This window comes from Phalacrocorax carbo, chromosome 1 (assembly GCF_963921805.1).
Source record: "Phalacrocorax carbo chromosome 1, bPhaCar2.1, whole genome shotgun sequence".
NCBI classification, from domain to species: domain Eukaryota; kingdom Metazoa; phylum Chordata; class Aves; order Suliformes; family Phalacrocoracidae; genus Phalacrocorax; species Phalacrocorax carbo.
The window spans coordinates 88,727,037-88,747,552 of NC_087513.1; the positions used below are offsets into that span (position 1 = coordinate 88,727,037).

The following is a 20,516-nucleotide window of genomic DNA, read 5'->3' on the forward strand; positions in this document are numbered from 1 at the left end:
CCCAGCTAACTTCTGATGTCCTGGTACAGATGGGGTTTTTTTCATATATCCTAGTGCCCCCTGAGAGTCTGCATTCAGCGGGGTCAGCCTCCCATACAGGCAGTGGAGTTAAAGCCTTCTCTTTCAGGGATTCCCTGCTCCCTGCATCACCCGTCTCCGCTCGCATTCTCCAGAGGCAAGGCTGGGTCTTCCAGGACAAGGTAGGTGGAGAACAACCAACCTCTTCCCTTGTGGAAGCTTGCAAGTGGCTGCAGTGGAACATTAGTGACTGGGGTGCTCTGTTAGGAGGGCCGCAGGGGGCAGCTTGCCCGAGCCCAGGGCATCCTGCGGAGCCCCCTCACTTGCCACAGAGTGAGAAAACGTGGCCGTGGGCAAACAAAACCTTGTCCCCAGGCAGAGCTGCCTGGCCGAGCACAGCCCCTTCCAGGCAGAGAAGCCCCGTGTACAGTGGCAGGGCCCTGGAGTCTGGGTATGTAATGGGTTGTTAAGTAGAGCTATGGAGGGGTTTGGGTTAGTTTTTTTGGTTGGGGTTGTGGTTTTTTTTTTTAATTCCTCTAAGCAAAGCTTTTAAAAGCTGGTGAAATCCAGGAGTTAGAACAGGACTGTTCATCTTAGCTTGCTGCTTGAACACCTTGTGCTTTACGCCACCGCCACATAGTGAGTGTTCACAGGGTCCAGACGCCTGCCGCTGATACAGGGACGTGTGGCAGGTCTTGTCAGAGGCCAGGGCTGCAGGGAGTGAGGTAGGGTCAGATGGGCGGTGGGAACAGCATGTGAGCTTGAGAGGAAGCAAGAGGTGCTCATCCTCCTCTCACCACCCCATCAGGTACCCCATGATCACTCTGTATAACTACCTGAAAGGAGCTTGTAGTGAGGTGGGTGTTGATCTCTTCGCCCTAGTAACAAGCTATAGGACAAGAGGAAATGGCCTCAAGTTGTGTCAGGGGAGGTTTAGACTGGATACTAGGAAAATTTTCTTCACCGAAAGGGTTATCAAGCATTGGAACAGGCTGCCCAGGGAGGTGGGAGAGTCGCCATCCCTGGAGGTATTTAAAAGACGTGTCAATGTGGCACTTAGGGACATGGTTTAGCGGTGGACTTGGCAGTGCTGGGTTAGTGGTTGGACTAGATGATTCTAAAGGTCATTTCCAACCTAAATGACTCTATGATTCTATGTTTCGTGCAGCCTAAGAGCAGGCATGTCCTCCTCCTCCCTTCTGCAGCTCGTTCCTGTAACCAAATCTTTGCCAGGCAAGAATGCTCAGGAAGCAGATGGTGATTGCTGGCAAAACCCCGGCTGTCTGGGGCATTTTTGCTCGAGGAGGTCACTGATATCATTTGGGATGCTGCCATTTGTTAGCAGTCTCGGGAAATGAAGGGGACCACCCAGCTGGGGTGTCTTTGGGCCATCTCAGTTACACCTCGTTCCTCTTTCAAGATTTTTGTTTAATGGCACCAGGCCTAGGAATGGGTTGATTAAGGGAAGCTGTTTCTGCTGGAGACAACAAATTTGGGGTCTGCACAGCAATGAAAAATGGTTTGCGTTTGGCTGGAGGCAGAAATATTACGTGGGCAGGTGGAGAAAGGCTTCAATAGGTAAGGAACCAACATGGTGTTTGCAAGAGGCTTTAAAGGGAAGGGCTGGCTATTACTGGCTCAGTAATAAACAAAAGGGAGATTCATTCTTAGGATCAGTCCTGCAGCAACTTGAGAGAGGAGTGAATGCAGCTTTTCAGTCTCCGTAACGCTGGTGGGAGCGGCTGCTTTCCAAATGCTAGCAATGTAAGACGGTGAGTCACAAGATGCTGGCCGAGAAGGGTATTTAGGCGAAGGTTTAGTGCGCTCTCGGTCTAGGGGCTACGTAAGAGCGCTGGTTAAACATTTCAGGCTTCTTGCTGCATCTGCATTCAGAGCACCGGTGTTGTTCACGCTCAGCACTGACGTCACCAGGAGCAACAGCATCGGGTCCTTGCTGCGCAGCTGCAATTAGCTCACTGCAATTTGCATTGCAGGTTGCACCGCACGCTTCCAGCCGCCACCCCAGGGAAGAGGATGAACATCCCCGCGCCCAGCACTGACTGAGGAGTTCCAGGATGGGCAAGGAGCGCAGGTTACTATAAAAGCTTCCCTTTGTGGAGACCAGATGTGATAAATGTCAGGCGGCTGGGCATGGGCTGGCCTGGGCAACAGGTCCAACCAGCCATAGACTAGTGGCCAAGCGCGATGGTGAGTGTTTGCAGAGGCAGTCACGCTCTCAGGTCTGTCAGGGGTGGTGTGCTGAGCCAGGCTGGCCGGGGAGGGCTCTGGCCCTGAGTAACAAGTGGATACAGGTGAGCAGCCCAGGAAGGGAACGGGACCGGGACATCCCTTCTGAGCGAGCGCTACATGAGGGATTGGGCTTTGGCATGTGGGAACAGGCCGGGAGAAGCGGCCTGGATGCCAGCCACAGGACGTGGAGGAAGAGGTGCGTGGGGTTGATGCAGCCTGTGGGAGAAAAGGAAGACAAGGGGAGGAACGATACAATCGGAGCAGAGAACCAGAGCTGCCTCTCCTCCCCGTGTTTCAGTGTACACCCTTCCTGGCCACCCGCTGGGGCTTTCTCTCTTGTGCAAACAGTGTCTGTCCAGAGGCTTTTCCTGCCAGTTCTGCTGCCAGCAGTGGCTGTGATGGGTCTTGGTCCAGAGCGGTCCCAGGCAAACTGAATTTACTAGTCTAGCCATTCACATTAATGTCTCAGGGAGTTAGCAGTTTTGGCAGACGTTCAAAACAATTCCTGCCTCACTGGTGGGGTGGAAAGCATGGGTATGAAACAACAGCTCCTCTTCCAAGCCCAGATCCAACTCTGGAGGGCGCTGAGGTGAGGAGGCTGGTGGATGTCAAGAAGATACTAACCCACCAGTCAGAAAAACGTGGGAAAAGTTGCATCAACAGGATTTTGGTGGAAGCAGGGGAGGCAGGACTGGGAGGAGGTGAAGTTAGTGCAACTGGCCCTTGTTAAAAGCCTTTGGCATGTGAGGACCATACTTGTAGGGTTATTCCCCCCACAAAAGTTGTGTGAGGGCTGAAATGAGGCCCACAAAGTGCACTTGTGAGACCAGGAGCGGAGAAAAGAGTGGTGCTCAGGAAGTGGCAGGAACTTAACAGCACCACAGCCAGGACTACAGCAGCAGCTTTTGTGATAGTCATGTTGATTTTCAGGGGGGCAGGAGAGCTGGGAGAGCATGGGTTTGTTGTGTTTTTATATTGACAAAAATGTAGATATAGTAAGTGGCCAGCAAAAAAGGTGCGTTGGCTTCCAGTTGTCCTACCAAAAGCCCTTTTTGCTGGTCTGAACTGCAGTTTTCGCAATAGGATTTCCTCCTTCCACACTGCAAGAGCCGTATCAGCAGGGACGACCCAAGACAATTTGCATTCATTCATTTGCCGCAAAGAGACCAATTTTTCACCATTCTCACAGCACAGTGACCCCAGAGGCTCATGTGGCTCAGCCTGACTCCCGCACCTGTCAGGACGCAGAAGCCGGCAGAGCGGCACAGCCAGGCTCCCTCCCAGCGGGCAGCTGGTGAAAGAAAAGCGGGACAAGCAGAATTTCCCCAGTGTCTCCACTGTATTGGTGCAGCCCCGGAGGCATCTGCTATGTTTGTTTCGGGTATGGGCTCCTCCCCAGGGTTTTTCTGGCTCCCGCTAGGAGAGGGAATGGTGCATTCTTGTGCTGTTGATTTATGATCCCAATTCCCTCTCACTGTGCTCATTTTCTTTCTCAAAGCACATTGTGCAAAGCTTGAAAAAAAACCGCACATGACAATTGAAAGCAGTTTCAAGAGCAGTTTCCTGCAGGAATCCTGCCTTGGCCTTCAGTTTACATGCTAGGCAATGTCATGTGGAAAAGATGGCTTTACCCTGACAGTGTCCCTTAAATCATAACAGAAGCCAAGACATTTATAGCACAGCCTGTGCATAGCATCTGGAGTCCCGGGCCCCCTCGTTGTTGTACAGAGAGCTGTATCCCTGCAGAAGACCAGAGCGCTGCAACCTACGGCCGTTCCCGCACCTGTTGGAATACTTCTTATCTTTTTAAAACCACGTCAAATTGTGCAAGCCACATGGAGAATGTTTATTTCAACATACCATCTTAGAAATACAGTATATGCCTCGATGGATCGGTCTTCCTGTTCTGCTGCCTCAAGTTTTCCATGTCTCTCTTATTACATTGGACCTTGTGATTCATGTTAACGCCCCCCCTTTCAACCAGGCTAAATTTGTCCAAGGTGGCCTGAGGCAAAAGAGCCGATCCCTGCACAGCTTCTCCTCCCACACTGTGGAGAGTGTTTCTTTCTATGTTTTCACATTTGCTATACTCCCTTTTACTGACTAACAATGGTACGCTATGAGAATTTTCCCAAACCCTAGCAGGATCATCCTCACAGAGTCCTAACCAAAACTCACCACCCACCTCTGACTCCTGCCAGATTCTGTAGTACCTATAGAAGCTGCCTGACCCCACCAGTCACCTGGTACCCCGGTTCAGTGATCTGGAGACCAGCAATGGTTTCTTGGTGCAACTCCCATTTTCCTCTCTCAGGTTCTTATTTACAGCTCAGTAGAATACAATGGTGTTCAGGCTTTTCTTCTCCACTCTCTCTCCCCTCCCTGCCTCCTGCACCCCAAACCAACGCACAAACCAGAAACCTGACGCAAATTTTTTCCAGGAATGCACTAATGAGCCTGAATTTTTGACCAGCTGCTGGTTTGTGTTTTGTAGGAGCAGCGCTGTGTTCAGGATTAGTTAGCTGGACCCTACCTGAGGCTTTGCAGACCCAGTACAAAGGACGGGCTATCAGTTACAGAGACATGATGGAAGTACACAAAGATCAGCCCATTATCACGTTAGCACTGAGAGCTAATACTGCTATTTGTTGCATAAGTTGTAGCCATCAATGAGTAAGCATTTTGGGTGTTGTGCTGTGGCTGTGCCTGCACCTCCAAAAGCTGGTGCTGGTTTGATGTTGGTATCAGTGTAACTGTACCTTTCAGATGCTAAACCCACAGACCTCAGGAATTTTGACAGGTGAGACTGGAAAGCTGAGCAAGTCCCTGACAGCTCTCTGATCAGATGCACTGTGCCTGTCTGCAGCCTGCTGCTTCCTGACATCCTGAGCTGGAGCACCCCCATGCTTGCAAACAAGGCAAAGCCAGCATCCTTTCTGCAGAGTCCCCTGGAGCTGGAAAGCCACAGTGACTAACGCTGTTCTAAGAAAAATAAGATTCTTTCCAGAATTGTTCTCTTTTGGGATGATAAAAAGCAAGAAGAGGTCAGCCCAAAGAGTAATGTTTCTGGAAAAGCCATAAGGGCTGGCTAATGGATTCTTTGCATGAGCTACATCAGCCCCCACCATGTCATTCTGCTACGGCCTAGCCTTAGTTATTAGTGCCAGACGCTGACTGGTTGGCAGGAACCACTCTGCTGAGGTCAAGGGCGCCTTTTCTTTATGCAAGGGCTAATTATGTGAACAGATAATGCAAGATCTGACCGTTTTTATTCAACTTCAACCCTTTTTAATAGCCCTGCTAATGCAGAAAGCCACTCTTTGCTTTACTCCACTAAGGAAATCAGTGGGACATGCCTGAGAAAACCATACTCTGTGTATGGTCTCAACTCCAGATTTCCCACTACTGGAATATTTTTTCATTTAATGTTATTGATGCAAGGAAATACCATCAAAAGTGCAGATCTTTATTGGTCTATGCCAGGAAAACAAAACAGAATGCTAATACTGCTTTCTCACTCAAGCTTCTCTTAATAATTAGAAGAGGAAAATGAGCTAATGAGGTCCAAAGCTAGTTGGAGAGGGGGCTGGACTGGGGATGCCACACCAAAATGTATACAGAGTGATTCCGGGACAGCCCAAGGAAGCGAGGACTTGCCATTCTAGGTGCCCTGAAAAAAGTAAACATAAAGTGCTTCTCTCTCCTTCACCATGCTCTGAGCTCAAATCACAGAAGGGAAGGGAAACTCACCTGGCTCATCTTCTGTCTCTAGGAGGCTGTGGGGTCCTTGTCTGATCCATCCAAAAGGTTCACTGCTGTCTTTCCCGGGCTTTCTTCGCATGGACGTTTAGCTAGTTCACATGCAGCTGGAGCAGAGCAAGTGCCGTCAGCTGTGCTAGCTGTGCCAACAGAAGGATCTCCCTTTATCGTGCTGGCAGGTGTCTCCTGATGTACTGCCAGATCAGCCACTACCTTCTCTATGCCCCTGTGGATGATCTGATGAGCAGCATAGATGTGTTTCCTTTGGGACTGCCTCACTGTGCATAAAAAGAGGTAAGGCTTTTAGTTGGAAACGTACAGCAAACTGTTCTCTCTAGGGGAGAAGGGAGAGACAGCGTTTAGCCTTCCTGCAGCTGTGGAAAAGCCTACCTCAAGGGGAAAAAAAAAATCATGTCCTTCTAACTTTGGCTGAAAGCGTTCTACTGCCACCTAATAGCAGCAACCAACTTTGCATTTCACTTTGAAGACTAGTCCCTACAGTGGGAAACACAGCCAAAGAATTTTTCTTTCCAGCTTAGGGCATAACTGCCCAGGATATGTTATCAGGCTTTAAAATAAGTTCTCCTTCAGTGTCTGTTAATTGCAGCAGGTTGCTGAAAGACTGGAGCGGAAATCTGCCCTCTCCTGTGTTACTATTTTGTCTGCTCTGAGAAACTCTTACTGAGTTCAAAGTAAGGCTTGGAAATAGTATAGACACATTAAGTCCCCAACCTCATCGTCTCCCTTTTGCTACTGCAGGATTTTTCTTTACTGTGTTTTACAGTTTTCATCCAGTCTCATTTGTATATATTTCTAGCGCACCTCTTGGGAAATAAATACCCAAGCCAAATCATTCACCCTACAATTCTCCTCACTATTCTTTGTTCCCTCTTTCTCTTTCTGGACTTACGATGCTGGTAAACAATCATGGGGATTAAAATACTGTATGCTTCTAAGGAGGGGTGGGGAATGTTGCAGGAACGAGCTGTGGCTCTCATGGTGTCACTAACCTGCAAAAGTCCAAGACTTCCTTGTTGCTTTGGTCTGTTTATGTCGTAAGGCTGAGCTGTAGTTTAACTGTGAATCTGAACCACTGGTGCCTTGCACACTGTCATACAGTTCTGGCTACTGTCACTGACTCAGTCACTAACCCTTACGAACCCATCCTGTTTATGCTTATCCATCTCCCAGGTCCATTTTGTTGACAATGAATGTAACTGGATCTCACTTGCGTTTGAAAAGCTGACCTTCACCAGCCGGCTCTCAATTCCCAGGAGAGCTTGCTCCACCCAAGGCATTTAGGCTTCAATTGTGTATGCATGAACTGCATCAACTCTACCAGGAATACTTCCCTGGTATTGCTGCAGTCCCTCCCTCCATCCACCATGAATTCCATCTAAAAGAAAGTGGGCTCAAATTGGTGAGTGATCGTCCTTTTAAATGCAAGTTTTTTCACATTAGCACATCGACTTCTGCTTCCAATGAGGGAGGGTTCAGAAGTGAGGTGCGGGGGGCTCCAGGATGAGCCAGTATTGGATAATCCCTGCTTTTATGCATAGGAATGCGACTAAAAAGAGGAGAAAGAAAAAAAAACCAGAAGAAAAGACGAGGTAGTGGCAAAATAGAGATGTTTAAGGTGAAGCTGAAGTGTAGGCAAAGACTGAACTTGCAGGCCCTCAAATCTTCTTTCTACACATGGCTCTGCTCCTTTGGCAGGCCAGACAACTGTGCTCTCGAGATGACTTCCTGCTAGTTTCAAGGAAGGTGTACGCTCAAGCATGTGTGGGTTGCTAAAACACAGTTTTGTAATGAATAAACTGTCTCACTTGAAGGTATCACTGTGCAGGAGGTTTACGGCAGGGTGTGCTCATCAGGGTGTACATTTGGTAGGATTCTGTGATCTCTTAAGTGTGTGGAATCCCCTCCACCCCGTGGAGCAATAGCAAAAAGGAGTATGAGCCAGGTCTCTTCCCGACATTTGATGTCTGCTGTCACAAGAATATTGTGGCAAATTTCATCTGATCACGTTTGAAGGAGCTCTTGTACTTTATCACCTATTGCTCTTCCACCAGCATCCACTTTAATTTTTGCCTGGGTCTGGCTCTGCTTTCCAGGAAAACCACTGTAGCTATCACAGATTTTGAAGATATTTTTCCTCTGCCGCTTGGGAGTGCTTCTGAGGTTCTTTGTTCATTAGCTGCTGTTGCATTTAAGTACATATGCTCTTCCTTGCTACACCTCTGTATGTCCGGAATCCTAAGCCATCTCCAAGTCTTCTCTTTCTGTTCTCCTTTCTGAGACAGGCTAACCTGTGTGTGTGTGAGTGCCTGAGCTGCAGGCTTCATTGACTAAAATTACATCACCTGCTTTGGTAGGCTTGCAGAAGCAGGGCTAAGGAGAAGGGAGCTGATTTAAGCTTATGCAGAATTGCCAGCTGCTGAATAGATACTGTTGATGTGACAGATACACAAACTAGGAAGAAAAATGTTTGCACAATTCAGAGACCACGAAATGTGTTTGCAGTGTTTGTGTTTTCATTCACAAAGCAAGAAAAAAAAACAACGAAGTGCCTTTGTTCTCAAGTCAGAGAAGTACACTGCAGCAAGGACCACTTCAGACTCTATTGTGATACAATTGCTTTTCTCAGGTTATATCTGCTTTTCATGGGTGGCCGATTTAGTCACGGTCTTCTGAGCGTGCTGGTCAGTGGAAACATCCTAGTTAAGAACAGCCATTTATTCATTATACTCAATGTAACACACAGGTTTCCAGGGTCTTCCACTCTGTATTTTGACAGATACTATTCCATTTTGCCTAAACATAAGCATCCTTTACAACTGCAAGATTATCTATTTAAAACATGATGCCACTATGGCTAACCTTAAAATCTTTGCTTCTGGCTCTCAACCAATTGAGGGGGGAAGGGGAAAGCATAGTAAAGCATATAATCTTCCTTCCACATATGGCATATATTTAAGTAATCTGGCTGTTAAAAACTTCTACAGTTTTTAGAAATTGACATGTAATAGACAATTCACAGCCATGCTGCTTAAATGCTTTTCCCAGTTTGTTTTTGAAGGTGCACTGGACTGCTTCTTCTCACGTAGTTTTATCTTGCAGAATTCAGGCCAAATTTACATCAGGTCTGAATTCAGGCCACCATTTCAAAAGACTAAATAAAGCTCATGAGAAATTGCTGGAAAAGGGTTGGGGGGCTTAACTTTCTACTTGTGGAGTGCAAAAGAGGAATCTCAGAGAACCTCTTTCAGTGAGCTAGGGTGAGGAGGGTGAACCAGTTCACGAAGAGAATAAATTACCGGACTCCTTACCTTTTTCTCTGACAGACATTTTCTCAGCTTCTGGAATCAGGAAATCATAAACCAGCTCTGCTACAATCTCTTCTGACTGTAGGCGAGTTCGACTACAGAACAGATGCAGAGAGGTATTAGTATTTTAATTTTCTTTCCAGACCACCTCTGCAAACACGAGACTCCCTTGTAAACATACTCACTATTTTCAAGGGAGTGTATCATCGTGGCAGTAATTGCCAGCTGGGTCTCTCTTTATGCTACAGATAGGTGACAGCGTGACTACTCCCCTTCGCACCACACTGCCAACATGTTCAATACTGCATTCGAAAGCAATATTTCCAGGGAGAAGATCACCCTAGACTCCTTATCCTCAAAGGTATTTAGGAGCCCAGTTCTCACTGATGACAAACTGAGTTAGACACGCAGATACCTCTGAGGATTTGCGTCTTTGTCAGTTTAGTTGTTGGCCCATTGCTGAGTTTGCTAAATTCTTCCCTTTTGTGACTCTGCATTTGGCTGGGCCCCATGCTCTTTTCCTTGCCAGTGTTTGGTGGGTTCCCAATTGGCCCAGGGGCTGCATGCATTATCTACGCTTCATTCTCCCCAAGGATTTCAACATTCTGGTTGTATTCATCTAGTTACAAAATACACAGCTGCAGTACCATAGGAGAGTCACTGTGTCATTGGGATTTTTATGGCTCAATTCCAAAAAGAGAGCATAGAAACTGAACTGGAGGTTTGGCAGGTCCTAAAAAGTATTCACTGCTGATGCCCAGCCAAACACAAGACTGTGGTGTTCTCAACAACTTAGGCTACTCAAAGTGCCTTGTCAGGCAGCCATCAATATGACTGACCCCCATGGAAATTGGCAGTTTCTTAAAGACCAGCCACCCCAGAATGAGAGGCTGCTGTATAGCTGTATCTTTTAGCATCTCTTTCAAGCGGATTTTCTGTAGTAGTGTAAATAAATGAAAAGACCAGGATGAATGGGTATTGCTTTAGGCAGTTCCCAGATTCACTTAGAGCTCAGTCACAGCATCACATGGGCATGGAGAAGTCTAAAAAGGGTGATTCACAGATCCCACGAGTGATTTGCAAAGGGAATCTGGCTTATGCTGTATAGAAATAAGGCTCTGATGGATTTATATGTGTGTACCAGGTAGTAACAGTGTGGTTCCCATAGAGCAGTCACACTAATGAAGTGATCACGAACAGTATTGCTCTGCCCTTCCCATGTCTTAGATTATACACGTAACCACAGATGCAGATGGTCAGGCAGATTCTAAACTGCTGTAAACAGCCTCTAATGTGCCATTTAATAACGTACCGACTTTCCATTTCATAAGCAATGTCATTGATTTCTACAGCCCTTCTCTGAATCTCTTCCCTGGCTTGTTCTTCAGCTGTGTTCTCCATGCTACTCAGGATAATGTCTTCCAAGTAGGAGTCAATAGTGCTCTGGTGCACTTTCACCACCTGGAACCAAACACCAAGATTTTGTTCCTCTCTCTATTGCTGTGCCAGGAGCGTGGTGGAAGCAGATTTCCAAAGAAGAAAGAACAACAGATTTTCACCATACTCTTAATTTCAGGCAGGCCAGCCTGAGATTTGGTTTCAGAGGTGCTTTCTGGGAAGAATAACTTGTGCAAAAATTTGTTTTCTAATAGTTCTTTCTGAGAACTAATTAACAGAAACAAGTGCAGGAAGGAAGCAGTGGTGTAAGGAAAACTTATCCGCAGTTCCAGTTCTGCTGCAGCAGGTTAGTTCTATGAATGCAGTGGCAGTTGCTTCCTCAGTTCTCATGGTCCCCCGAGCAACAACTGCCAAATAATCATCATCATTATTGACTCCAGTAAATTAATCAGCTTTCATTCAAGCAAATCCTGAAGGAAAAGGTTCCGTCAAGCCCATCAAAGTAACATTAAGATAAAAATATTGGTTTCCTTATAAGGGTTATAAAGCAGAGATCCTAGAAATGGGTGTTTTCCTTCTGCTAGTCTGAAAGGCATAAGCTTATGGCACTTTGACCCTCCTGGCTTCCCACTCAGAGATGCAGAAAAGATAAGAGAAGCTAAAATGAAAAGAAAAACAAACATGATGCCAGACTCTCTTGGTATTGACCTCCTCCCACAAAGTTTGAAAATTATTGGTTTAGTCAATTAGGCTCCCACTCATTGTCTTCAACTGGGAGAAATACGCTTCATGCAGTCAGGAGCTAGAGAACAGGAATAGGACTACAGAATAGTTATGGAATATGGTAATTTAGGATTTTTGTTTCCGGATTTCAAGGTTGTGTCATTTTCATGACTTATTATTTGCAGTCCACTTTTGGGGGGCAAAATCTTTCCAAAACCTTGCTTAAAGGCATCCTTCCTGGGAAAGCACCTAGTAGTTCTGCTGGACAGACCAAGTGCTGACAAAACATTATTCCTAAAGATGATCTAGGTACATCTGTTCTTCATAGGTGTTTGTTGTGGAAATTTAGAAACCTACATGCATTTATGATATGCCTAACAGGACTGTCTGTAGGGGTATTCAGATCATCGTTGATTTAATGGGCATGACTTTTAGGAAGGAATCATCCCGTCTCCATTTAGGTTTCCCCCTCAGTTTTAAAACCAGTCATCACCAAAGTCAGAGCTGAAGCACCTCCCTTCCATCTGCACTCTGCACCGTCCCACAAGAAGACAGTTCCTCCAAACCGCCCACAGTCCCACCAGTCTCCCTCCCTTGCCTGTTTGAAAATCTCGTCTTCTTCCCGGCGCCGCCTCTCTTCCACCTGACGACGTCCGTGCTCCTCAGCTTCCCGCATCCGCCTCTGCCTCTCAGCCAGCATGACAAAAGCGTGGATCTTGCGTTCTTCTTGCAGCCTCACCAGCTCTTTGGACAGGAAATCAAATATGTTCGCCAGTACCCTTCCTTCTTCCCTGGCCAAGTGGTTTTCCACTGATGACAGCTTTTACAAAAAAATGCAAAGAATTGTGTTACAAACCCCAGGAATGTTGTTCGAAGTCCCAGGATTGCCACAGGCCTGTGAAACAGCTCTGTAACATCCACTCAGACCAGCATGGGATGACCCTAGGAGTTCTGTATTATTCTTGTTTTACAAGCACTGGCCTGGGTTCTGCATAACGTAGTGTTCCTGTATATAGGTTCTGATGGCATAAAGATGGCAAAACTAGTCAGGGCAGGAATAGTCCTGATATCGTCACACTAGGACAAGCAGCCCTTATGCTTGGGTGGGTGGGAAGAGCTAAAGCACTAGACACGCTGTATTCCAGGTCGTATGAACTGCTTTTGTGGCTGTGAGTATAAGCAGAATAGTTGCTGAGGCCATCTGCTTGTTATGGGGGAACACTCCACTGCCCAGACCAAGAAAGGAGAGGTATAAAAGTGACAAGGAAATTACTTCAGCTGCATACCCTCCATCTTTCTGTGCTAAGCTTAGCTAGACCAGAACAGAAAAATAGGATCAGAAGTTGCAAATGAAGCTTCTTTCTAGCATTTTTAAAGTAAACCCATAATCTTTATCAGTATGAAGCTTGAGTAAATGTTTAGGAAACTGCAATTGTGAGTACAGCCACATTTCTATCCTCTCCTAAAGGATACAAGATATTATTACAGTGCAAAGCCACCTCAGTGAAATGGTATGTCATTGGCTCGACATTCATGATGTGGCCAAAGTGATTCAACTTGCTGAGATAATAGAGCAACCATGAGTTCCTACAGTTTTAGGTATTGAGTTATTACCTAAAACTGTACGAGCGACTAGCTGCTAACAAATTCAAATCAACAGTAAGTATACTGAGTTTGCAGAAGTGCAAATGAGACCTCAAAATTCCAGGTAATGGAAAATCAGAAATTCTGTGACAGAGCTGAGACCAGTTTCCAAGTGTTCAGTGTTACTGTGCCATTCACTCTGTGTTCCAAGCACATCATGTTTTATGGATTGGGTATGTGTGATTGCACTTCAGAAAGGGACAAGATCTACGGTAAGTTCATTATCTCCAGTATGGACTATGAAGCCGCAATCCTTGGCAGGAAGGACTGTCTGGAACTGGCTGGGATGCTGTGTCTGTTGGGATAAACAAGCGATAAAAGTACTCTGACCTGAACATAAAACTCAAAACGGAGCTGAAATATCGCAGACAAGTAGTAACAGATCAACTTTCTTATACTGCTGTGCCATTTGCTCATGCAGTGTTTCCACGAAAGTGGGCTCATCAGTGTTGCACACATCTAGAAGTAACAGTGCTTAGCCCATGGGTGTTTAAGATGGAGGACGGCAATGCAGTAACTGCGGCAGCCCACAGGGAGGGATAACATGGAACTAACATGCTGCTTTTTATTGCTCCAGGTGCTCTGTCTAAAACTGGTGTGAAATGGAGGAAAACAACCCAGCAACACTCTTGTCTTAGACTTTAGCTATACACGAGATTGGAAGTTTTCAAACACTCGTCTTTGACCTTTTTATCTGATGTTTCTGTCCTCTTTCTGCAGGAAGCATTTATTGAAAAATGCCTCCTTTTATACTGGAAAAGTCAAAAAAACTGAAAAAAAAACCTGTGACCACCAAGAACTAAAGAACTGTGAGTCATGAGTGACGTTCTAAAATAGCCACACACACAGAAAACTCCTGCACATGCATTCCAGGGAGTTTTAAAGTGCAAAATGTTTGAAGACCTGAGCCTTGGACTGTGTGCCTTCAGAGACGTCGTAGGAAAAAAAAAACTAGAGGAGATAAATACCAGCAGAGGGGGATAGTGCCTCTCCCAAAAGGAAATTCTGAGATCAGAGGTCAGCATCTTTACCATATGCTCTCTCTCCTTCTCTATGAATGTCATTATGGTGTCTGAACTGCTCTCTCCTTCACTTTCACCTGGGCTTCCAGAAGAGAAGGAGCATTTCAACTTCCTAATGCCTAAGGTTTTTATTTTTCTCATAATTCCTCAGTAGAAAAAGTCTGTATTCCTGCATTCTACACCTGGGCTCCCTGTATATGAGGGAGCATCTGGAAACGAAAAACAGTAAAACACAGTTACCCGGTTCAATTTTTACTGAGGTCTGAGGGGAAATTTCACTGCTGCCCACCCAGCAGGAAGCAGTGGTCTGGCTTCACCTCTGCCAGGCCAGGTGGCCAGTGGATGCTGTTATCATAATATGGAACCTGCAGCTGGTCACTGAAAAAAGAGGAAAGTAGTAAAAACAGTAGGAAAATCTGCAGGAATGTGGGAGATACTGTATATCTGAGATGCAGTGAAGTCTGGACAAAATTTCTTTATGATCCATTTCATACCAGCATCTGCCATTTGATTCACTTTGCTCTGGAAAGTTGTGCCCTACGAGGAAATAGGACAGGAATTTGCATCCCCAGCTCTCACTAGATCCTTGTCAGAGGATGGAGCCCAAAATTTCTCTGCTTTCCTTAACAGTGACAAGTACAACAATGTGACACCATGCTAAGGTCCTAGAAGTCTCGAGCCCAGCAAGATTTACAAAGTAAGGCTGCTTTGGCCTCTTTTGTGATGTTTTATGCTTCAGGAGGGGCCTGAGAGGGTGCCAAGCTAGAAAACGAACAGGGAAATGACCGAGCAGTAACACACATTCAGTAAAACATCTGACAGATGTGAGTGACAAGCATGTATTGTGGTGCCAGGTCACAGCACCAGTCAAATGGATTGAAATGTGGGAAAACTGAGGTTCATCTGACAGTGCAGTTTGTTCAAAGCCCTGTAAATATAAATAAGTGCTCTGTCTACAAACAAAGGGCAGCCTGGGTAGCAGCTGTGGTCAGGACGCCTCAGTCTGTTTCTGAGATTCCCCAGAGCCCTCACAGCAGTGAAAGAGCAATTTCAGCCCCTCAGGCATTCAATGCTTGGCCTGTGCTAGGAGAGCATATTTGTTACTTGGGGTGCTTTCTGTGCTGTGGATAATAGAAAACATAAATTAAATGTGAGAGTGTTGGTGGTACTGCAAGCACAGAGTGCCCGGTCAGGACAGTGCTGTGAATCAGCCTTCCCATCTATGCAGGCAAACCTTGTGCATTTGCAAGTCACGCTGTTTCTGTAGAGCCAGTGTCATTTGCTCCTCTGCCTTCAGAAGCAGCTGTCCATCCTCCTGGAGTGCGTGAGTGGTGCGCAGCTCTCGGATCAGTTCCAGACGCTTCTCCTTCTCTTCAAACATCTTTAAAATAAAGTTAAACAACCAAGCATATTAAATGGAGAATACAGATCAACGTGTTTTGCCAACAGAGCACACCCTTTTTCTCCAAGTTGCAAGGTCAGCTGTTTCCAAGACCTAGTTCTCTGTAATGAATTTGTGGCCACATTTAGGCAAACACTACAGCTGTTGGGTAAATCTTGCCTAAACCCTCCTACATAGAAGATAGAAGTTGAGACATTCTGCTGTGGTGTGTAGATGATCCCTTACTACCTTATTATAACATTTCAAATTTTTTGTATTCTGTTTGGCTTCACCCAGAACTCAAACCACTGGAATGCAGAACACAAAGTGAAAAGGGCAATAGACTTCTGGATATCCTGTTGTATCAGCCTCAGTGTCACAACTTCCCAGTGAGAGCATTGCTCCTTTTCCTCAGTCCAGGGTTAGATGCCTCCTGTTTCAACAACTACTGTTTTCTGACCTTCGTTTTGAGGGAGTCCAGCAACGGCTCAAAGCAATAAATTGGCGGGGACGTTGTTGAAACTGCTGCCGTCCCTGTTACGGGGTTATGTGGCTCGGCCCTTCCCTGACACTGTCTTATTTTCATTCCCCCTCTCTTCCAACAGGAATTCCAACAGCAACAAAGGATCACTCAACTCTGTTCACATCATTCTCCAGGTGAGTCATATATTTCTGATCCAGTGGTAGCTGGAAGGAGATTCCTAAAATGATGGAATATTTCATGATATGAAAGTCAACAGTCCTGCAATGGCATCAAACATCCTTCTCATATATCACCACAGAACTGGAGAAGACTTGGGAATTCTTTACTCCTCCTCAAGCCCCTTTCACAGTATTGTATTGTTTGCTAAAGCTCAGGTCAGAGTCTCACATGGGAACACTTCACAAACATTAAATAGTTAATGAAGAGAGAATATCAATTATATTCTCAGCAGGCATGAAACAAACCTTCTGGACTGGTCTGATCAAAAGTGATAGACTTGCTTAATATAAAGCCCACAAGGCATGGCTACTCAATTAATTTTTACCTAGATCCACATCTGCTCCACTGAAAGCAGAATGATGGGTCCTGTATTTGTTGGAAACCCTGGTTTCTCCTCACCTAAAGTTCAGCTCACCATCACAGGAAACTGGAAAGATGGTATGAAATACAAGCTGCCCTGCTGGGATGTGGGAGGTTTCTTGTGCCTGGGATCTTGGCATAATCAAGGCAAAATGTGCTCATGGTCCAGATCTAGTCTAGATTTTTCCATTTGAGTACTTCTGCTATGTAGCATCTAATGAAACAGCTGAGTGCAGGGGGTGGCACTCACAGACATATGTAGGAACCCAGAAATTCCTTTAAGAAATTTGGGCTGGAGAGCAAAGACTTCAGCCTTGAAGGACTCCAGATAACATACAGGAGGATATTCTGCAAACGCCCTCATTACCCTTGATGAGTGCTGTGGAAGAAAGACTGCAAACACACTTTCAATCATTCCCCCCATCATTCTGAAGAGAGACACAAGAGGCACATAATACCATGTTCTGAATAGCCCTGCCTCGGAGCAACTTCTGCAGACAGATCACTGCCAGTTCTGTTTCCTCTTCCTCCTGCCAAAACACAACAAATATCCACACAATAATTAATTACTTCTTTGGAGACTGATATTTCTATAGATTATCCATCTAAGTATCAAAAAGTCTAACTCATATCCAGCTTTTTCTCCGTTGTTTCTGAACACAATTCTTCTAATTTCTAGGGAAAGGAAGGTGAGTCAGAATAATACGTGTTTTAAGAGAGATGGGGGAGAAAGGCTGTATAATTAGATTCTATTTGATATTTTAGAGGGCCTTTAGAGAGGAGTACCTAATGATAAGGAGATGCTGATGGAGAAAATTACTGTATGCATTAGGCGTACTATTTGTGGCCTGACTGAATCTGAGTTTGCAAAATGAGCGTCAGCTACATTAATTTAACAGGTCAAGACACTAAGGGGATAGAATTATTATTGAAGGAAGTGCAAGAGAGCTGTTAACCATAAATAAAGGGATTTAATTAAAAGGGAATGTATACAATTTTTCTTTTGATACTTATTCCAGTGGTGACCTTTATCAGGGTAACTCAGTAAATTTAAGACTCAGGAAGTGATAGTTTGGAAGGAAAATTAATTACATTATATTGTGATTTGCCTCTTTAAGAACTTTATTGGCTTAGCATTGTGTGACTGATACCAACTTGGCAGAATGATGGAGCATAATGGGAAAGGGAACATGACCATGGGGGGTGGGGGGGAAGCTTATTTTAAACAGAGGAAGCATAGCTGGCAGCATTTTTTCTTGCTGAGGGGTATTCTAGTCTGGAGTTGACAGTAGCAGAAGGAAAAAGCCCAAATAAAAAGAAATCTAAAAACTGCAAGGAAGTTGTTTTCATAAAGAGCCCAAGAGGTCTGCATTGAAATGTGGCATTTTAGAAGTGCTGGAAAAACAGGGAAGTGTGTGGGATGAGAGAAGTGGTGTGGGCTTGAATCTTAGAAGCTGTTTTTTCTTAGGTGTTGAAGAGTTTTCCAAAAGCAAAAGGAAGCATCCTGCCTTTCCACACCACCACTCAGGAGGAGCAAAGCAGAACTAGCCAAGGGACTGCCTTATGATTTGGTATGTTCTTTTTCTCTGGAAAGAAAGGATGAATTTCCAGTCCAGTTAGAGAGCTAAACTGTCCCGTATCATCTGGCTACAGAGTGAGAACCCTTCAGGCCACAGTTCTGGAAACAGAGATGGCACATATACTGGACAGGTAAGCCAAACTGCTTGGTTTGATGTAAACTAAGATTTGGTTTACATTTTTGGAAGATGCATTTTTCTGTACTTCTGTTGTTCAGTGCTGCAAATGATGCCTTAGCAAGGGTAATCATCAACTTCCCCATCTGCCTGCTACAGACCAGCAGGAAAGAATGAGGGGGGACGGAAAGCCTATCATTTCCTGCAGGAAAAGAAATAAAAAAAGAATTAAGGATACAGAAGGATCTAGGAGCAGGCTGAAAACTAGAGGGGGCTGGGAGAAAGTGATAAACCAGTGAAGGAATTCAGAGCTGCTCTGTGAGCTTGTTGTGGCTAGTAAGTACAAAAGAAATGACTGGGAGAGAGGAGTTGAGGAGGCCTGCAGTAGTGCCTCCATTCTCTCCATTTTCTTTTATATCCCTTGTGGTCCATGTCACCTGCCTGTCACTCTGGCATGCTTTCCTTTTGAGATCCTCAACTCCAGTGGGAAGAGGCTGGTGCATTTAGCATTTGGTACTTGCATCCGTGTATGGCAGGAAGAGAAGTATTAACAACTGAGAAGAGCCTTGCTTTCAGTGCTCCTTGCAGCCAGCTGGTAGGAGAAACCTTGCGTGGATTCTGCAAAGCAGGAGATGTTAGTGCTGCTCTTCAGTGGGTGAAGTGGCCTGATTTTACAGATGGAGCTTCACTGGAGAGCTCCACATTTTTATGTGTTCACACATAAAGATACTTGAAAATAAAGCAAATGTTGACAGGATTTATTGAGGTGGAATTTTATTGTGTTGGAACTCTTTAAAAAAACCTATAATCTGTAAACACGCTCAAGAATGACTACAACTGGGGGATAAATCTTTCCGATTTCTTTCTATGATACCTGGAAGTATTTAAAAACCTGCTAAACTGGTAAATCTAAAGAGTGTAAATCTACAGCTGCAATACAATATCTCATACCTAGGAGTTACTAAAGCTGTAGAAAGCACTTCCCAAGGAGATATTCTTGTTTCAGTCATCTTAAAATAGACCATATAAAACACAGGGCATCATACTGCACAAAGGAAGACAGCATGGATGATCTAATATGACTTTCTCTCTCTCACTTTCATGGTTGTGTGACTCTCTTAAATTCACAAGTTTAAATGGTAGTTGTGTCTGATTCTTACCACATCATGAAAATGGTGTTAATAAGCAGACAAAGCAATCCAATGGGGCAACCATCTCTTAAGTCCAATACTTTAAGAAAGGAAAAGAAGTTGCAGCTCCCCTAAAAAGTTGTTTTTTCCTACAGCATATCACATCCCCCATGACACATTATTACTGCTATTTCAATCTCTGCAGACGAATAATTTTCTGTGAACTGGAGCGTGCTCATCAAAGACTGCATCCTGCATGATGACAAGAGCTTCACTCCAGCAAATTAATGAAGCCCATGCTCAGTGCTAAGCACCCAAAGTCTCACTGACTTCAGTGGGACCTAACTTAGTTGCTCTGCTGGATTACGATAGTGTTGTCAGATCAGAAGGCTGGAAGACATTGAATAATAATGATGATGATGATGATGATGATGATGACAATAATGTGCTTTTTTGTTCCCCAAGAACAAAGGAATAACATGTCTACTAATTTACATCTTTATATAACAAAGTTTAGTTAAGGATTTGGCCAACAGATATTGTAAAAGATTTTCAATTCTTTGGCTGCTAGTATCTTCATAGAATAAAGAGAGACTAAGAGTTTCTTAAGAAATAGTGATGGCTATTTCTAACATGAATACATACAAAAAAGATAAAGCTCACTTCTTTCCTTCTCTGGGCATTCCTCTAACAACCATGTAGGAAACAATCTGGGATCAACAGAAAAAAAATGTGCTAAAACCAGCCCACTTACAATTGATGGTTTTTCCAGGATTGGAGTGGGTGGCCGAGGAACAGGCTTCTCTACTTTTTCAAGGAAACGGAGGGGTGTCTTCGGTTCCATGACTTCACTCTTCTTCTCCAGTAGTGCCTGGAATAGACATACAATTTAATCAGAACTGGGCTAAATAGAACACCACAATAAGGCCAGTCCTCTAGATGCTGACTGTTGCTGATCATATTGGCTACAGCGACCTGCAAGTATTTTGCACTTTGCAGGCTTGTGGCTTCTATTTCTTACTGCACATCAACTGAAAAACTGACTACAGTCAGTAGACGAGACTATTGGTTGGTCAGAAGATACTGATGGGAACGTCAAAATCATATG

The 20,516-nt window shown here is 44.9% G+C and overlaps 1 protein-coding gene across 3 annotated transcripts in view; it reads right to left on the reverse strand.

Annotated features, from left to right (window-relative positions):
- Positions 1–5,713: 5,713 nt before the first annotated feature.
- The window catches only part of CFAP91 (cilia and flagella associated protein 91), a 31,616-nt gene continuing 16,813 nt past the window's right edge, over positions 5,714–20,516 (reverse strand). The window contains exons 11-18 of one of the 3 annotated variants that reach the window (XM_064465777.1): positions 20,163–20,279; positions 17,043–17,114; positions 15,375–15,521; positions 12,073–12,294; positions 10,666–10,814; positions 9,357–9,448; positions 6,023–6,134; positions 5,714–5,938 (exon numbers count right to left, since the gene is read on the reverse strand). In XM_064465777.1, the coding sequence (XP_064321847.1) occupies positions 6,037–6,134; positions 9,357–9,448; positions 10,666–10,814; positions 12,073–12,294; positions 15,375–15,521; positions 17,043–17,114; positions 20,163–20,279 (897 nt within the window). In that variant the 3' untranslated portion in view covers positions 5,714–5,938; positions 6,023–6,036. The other 2 variants (XM_064465768.1, XM_064465786.1) reach the window with 2 other exon arrangements.